The sequence below is a fragment of the Trypanosoma equiperdum genome (genome assembly GCF_001457755.1).
Source record: "Trypanosoma equiperdum strain OVI genome assembly, contig: ctg_1711, whole genome shotgun sequence".
Taxonomy (NCBI): domain Eukaryota; phylum Euglenozoa; class Kinetoplastea; order Trypanosomatida; family Trypanosomatidae; genus Trypanosoma; species Trypanosoma equiperdum.
The window spans coordinates 84263-88822 of NW_027123740.1; the positions used below are offsets into that span (position 1 = coordinate 84263).

The 4560-nt window shown below is 45.4% G+C and overlaps 2 protein-coding genes across 2 annotated transcripts; both read right to left on the reverse strand.

Moving 5' to 3' along the window:
• Window positions 1-591: 591 nt before the first annotated feature.
• On the reverse strand, window positions 592-3078 carry TEOVI_000678300 (AAA domain (Cdc48 subfamily)/AAA domain (dynein-related subfamily), putative; the record flags this gene model as incomplete). Its single annotated transcript, XM_067222843.1, has 1 exon — window positions 592-3078. One exon carries the CDS (start codon window positions 3076-3078, stop codon window positions 592-594), a length of 2487 nt encoding a protein of 828 aa, XP_067078944.1.
• A 437-nt stretch (window positions 3079-3515) lies between these two features.
• Window positions 3516-4382, reverse strand: TEOVI_000678400 (uncharacterized protein; the record flags this gene model as incomplete). The annotated part of the gene is made up of 1 exon (XM_067222844.1): window positions 3516-4382. One exon carries the CDS (start codon window positions 4380-4382, stop codon window positions 3516-3518), a length of 867 nt encoding a protein of 288 aa, XP_067078945.1.
• Between the last annotated feature and the right edge of the window lie 178 nt (window positions 4383-4560).

Sequence of the window (4560 nt, forward strand, 5' to 3'; positions counted from 1 at the left end):
GTGAAAGAACACAGCAATATGTGCTTCTTCCTATACAGTTGTTGTATTCTTTGTTTTTGTATCGTTGATATGCCGCTACTATATGTTTGCGGAATCAATAGTGAAAACTGGCAAGTGTTTCACCTGAATCGATATATTTTAACGGCAGTTTCACTCTTGTTTTTTGTCTACCTTTTCCGGTTGAGGCACTATTATTGGCAAAGTATTTTTTTTAAAAAAATGTTTCTCTTCTTCTGAAAACAGTGAACCGTAATGACAGCAATAACAGCAATTATAACAACGAAAAATACAGATGATTATAATCCCCCATCAATCACAACTGCTCCTGAAAAAAATGGAGAGAGGCTGGAACGGCACGGTTGAGTTGTTGAATTTACAGCACCAGCAATACTCCTTTGCGGCAGTATAATGTAAGCAGGCACCGCAGTGACACGTTCTAAAGGTAGAACAAACTCCACTTCCTCCCACACTCGCACGGGGAAGTGAAGTAGGAATCACAAAGAAAAAAAAAGATTCGCGAAGAGCTTACGTAGGGAACAGTTGATAAAACAGCGAGAACAGCAAAAGTACTAAACAACACATGAACACCGATCAACAGGTTGCTACACTGCGAACAGCATTCGACAACCACAGTGACATAATACCAAATGCGATTGCAGAACCCATGGGGCCGAGAACACTATAAAGGGTTCTTAAAGCACCTATTAAGAGCTTCAAGGGCATTCCAACGAGTAGGGACATGAAACCCGTTAGAGCAACAGCCAAGATAAGAACCATTTTTGTACCTATAATCATGGAGAGAAGAAGCATAAAACATAGTGTGGTTGCCAATAGCACTGCCACAATTCTTTCTAACAGAAGAACTTTATGTTTCAGACACTCAATTTCCTTGTCTTTCTCCAGTAGCAGCTCTGTAGCCTTTTCCAACTCTAGTCTCAGTTCCCGCTCAACGTCCGTTTCTAGAAGCATGGCGCAGTCCGCAGACTGTGCCACCTGTGACGTTCGGGTGTGGTTTGCTGAACGTGAATTTCCGCGTGAGTTTGAAGCAATTTTACTACTCCGGCGAGAACTCTCGATACTGTTGGTGGCTTCCTGCTCTACTGTGCGCCGCTGTTGCCTCTCGGCTGAATGATTTCCAGTTCTTTCCGGGCCATCATAATGTTCCAACGAGCTCGCGCCACCTGGCATTGAGGTCCACGGTATTTCTCCCCCTTCCGAGTCAGCAGCAGCGATAACAACATACGAATGACAGTTTATCCTCTCTTCAACTGTGATGACCGCCTTTTTCCACTTCTTCTGATATATCTTCATTAACAACGGCCTCAATATCCCTTCAATATTCGACGAGTGAAACGTTTGCAATTGATCGGCAAGCACCCTGACCAACTGTGGTGCAATATACATGTGCACCCCTTTCACTCGCTGATCTTCAATGATGCGGGAGAGTTGAAGTTTCACAAACTGCTGCTTCTCTTCCACTGTGTACGGCACGAAGGGAAAGAAGTAGTCAACTCGATTGACAAACGGATCATGCATCGTTTTACGACACACATCCATGCATATCTTTGTCCACTCTGCGCGCATCGCCGCCCGTTCCTTTTCATTGGAGGCTTTCAAATAGCGCTCCTCATCGGAAGCAATAACATCAGCGGCTATGTTACAAGTTAGTACAAAGGTAACCCGCTCTGTTGAAATAGATCGTGCCGCATCCTTCAAGGACCGCAACGTGCCATGTTTTTGAAAGGCGGATAACCACAAGTTCTGAATTGCCTCTGCACTCCCCTTCTCGAATTCGTCAAGTACCACAACTGCCTCCTTATTCCTACGCAGTGCTGAAAGGAGTATTCCCTCACCTATGTGAGCTGCAGGTGGATCAACTAGCGAGTAGATGGAGTCTCGCGTACAAAACGACGGTAAGTGAATGTGTACCAAATGGCCCTCCGTCTCAGCCTCGCTAGGGGTACACTTATGAAGCGCGCACGCAATGAGCCGTGCCATTTCAGACTTCCCGTAGCCCGACGGCCCAAAGAGAACAATGACAGTGGGTTTAACCGCTTCCACTACACCAATACTAAGGAAATGTTCAATCAGTGACGACCAAACATGTTGCTGCCCAACATACCTGGAACGCACAGCATGCCAGCGTTCCTCAGCGCTCACCGTGCGAGAACCTTTTTTCTCTTTAAAAGGATTCGTTTCTGGTAACGTTAACCACCAACGATTTGTCGCACTGAGAAAGTCACTGATATCTTGGTGTTTTTGCCTAAGCACCAGTTCCGTCTCGAGACATTTTACGACACGCCAATCAGTTATGTTGTAGGGAGAAACAGCTTCGGTGCTACGGCCGCTGCGGGACCTAGTGCATTCGACCATGGATTCATTCACAGACGTTTGCGCTTTTCTCAGTAAGTTGGTTGCAGCGGCAGCAAATTGAGGTTTAACGTAGGCATACGCAACAACTCCTACAATGAGCGCACGCGCAAGTTCAATTACAGGTCTCTTCGGAGCACTCCACTCAATAAGGCTATTAATTGCTTCCTCTACGCCTCGTTCAGTGCCCTCAGATCCCTCATCCCACCGCTTCCTCAAGGAAAGCACATCGATTAGGATACCTGTCGCGACGGTCGCCGCATCCAGCGCTCCCTTTTGATCACTTGGCATACTGTAATTTTGCGACTGAAGTTGAAGTTCCTTCGTGACTCCGCTTAAGCTGGACAGCTGATCACTGAAAACTTTGTCATCAATGCCTTTGTCAAACCAACAACACGAATGTACCATAAGTGCGATGAGTGGATTAACACCGTAAACGGAGTGAAGCTCCTCACACAGTTGAGACGGCAGGTCTGTGGGTGCGATATTGTCTAGTAGCGTGAAAATTGCCTCCCAAGCCTTGAATGGAAGCCGAAATGTTGGACTAAAGTTGAAACTGTTTTTCGCTGCATCGGCCTGTCTTCCAGCCCCACCGACTTCATCTTTCGGAAGACTGAGTTCCCCATCAACGTTAATGGCGTCTTCCAGTAGCTCGGGCCATTTGCGAAGCAAAAATAACTTCTCCTGATTCGAATATTTCCAGCTCATTAACTAAAATGATCGAAAGGAATTTGATAGAATGATGAACTGGTGTCATCACAGAAGCCACCAAAAGAAAAAAAGAAGAGAAGTCATTCAATAAAAATTGGGGATAACGATATCGAAGAAATAACCTATTTCCATGGAAAACTGATATTATGATCTTTTTATTTTCGGTGGAGGAAAAATGTTAACTTTTGAATCAACATCTTTAACAAGGGAAGGGCTATTCGCGGAGTGTGTATATATGCTGGCAATAACTCAATAAAGTTGTGCAGAAAAACATTTTGCCATACTACATAATGAGTCCACAAGCCAGCAACTTCAATTCACTAAAGTTATCTCGCATCGTGGCCTTTTACTTTTTTTTCTTTATTATCGTTGTGAGAAGGTAAAAACATATGCAAAAGCGTAACAGTACGAAACATATAGAGAAGAATGAGTGTTCAAGCTCGTTTCTGGCGTATCATTTCAATCGCGCGATTCACACTTTCCGTGGAATAGGAATTAACCCCTTGGACCTCCATCAGTAAACCAAACCGCTCCGTTTGCGCGTTGATGTTACTGAGTAGACTCCCGATTTTCTCTTCTAAGCTGAGTCGTCTAAGTCGTAACTTCGCCATCTCATCCCACAATTCCGGTGGTATATCGCGGTGCCGCCGAAGCTGTTGCTGCTGAGTCTCAGACAAAAGAGTGGGTAACTCGTTCCCATTTGAACAAGACGGTTGATTACCTTTGTTTGATTCACATAACATAGTGTGGGAATTAGCGGAGGGAATGCGACCCAACGTTTGCGACGTGCGCGTGGACGAATGGTTCGCACCCTGAGGTACAGGTGTGCTAGCGTTTTGGTAAGCGGGACTATTTTGCTCTTGCATATCCCGTTTAAAAAACGCAATGAGTGCAGCTGTAACCCTTGCGCGTTTCTTTTCATCCATGGCAGCAATCAGTGCTTCCGTACTGTTTTCGTCCAGTTGCTGCCGCGCCACTGGACGTGTTGATGCGTTACGCTTCGTCCGCGCCTTCCGTGTAGGTGTAAGCAACCCACCAGGTGTGTTACGCTGCCGGTACTCGGTTATACGCAGTGATGACAGCAAATCAGCGTTTGCGTACACGGATGCAAGTTCCTTATTGCAATCCTCTAATTGTTTCCCAAGGGCTCCGAGTAGAAATTGCACCTGACTTAAGCTCTTACCATTGTTCGCAGCACGTTCCGACCACTTCGCTGATACCTTCAAATGGGGAAGAAGCTCCGCATCCTCCTCAGGTGATGGCTCCACATCTACTTTTTTAACCGTTTTTCTTGGTTGCATTGGGTACGCCGTACAGGCAATTACGTACGCGAGGCAACAAAGCTTTACAGACTAAATATATCCTTTGTACGTAGATACTCGTACTTGCTATATATTAATATATATATATACGAATGTGCCCCTGAGTACAAGTTTAGACCCGTGAGTGGAGATGTAGAGTAAGAAAGAAAAAAAAAAA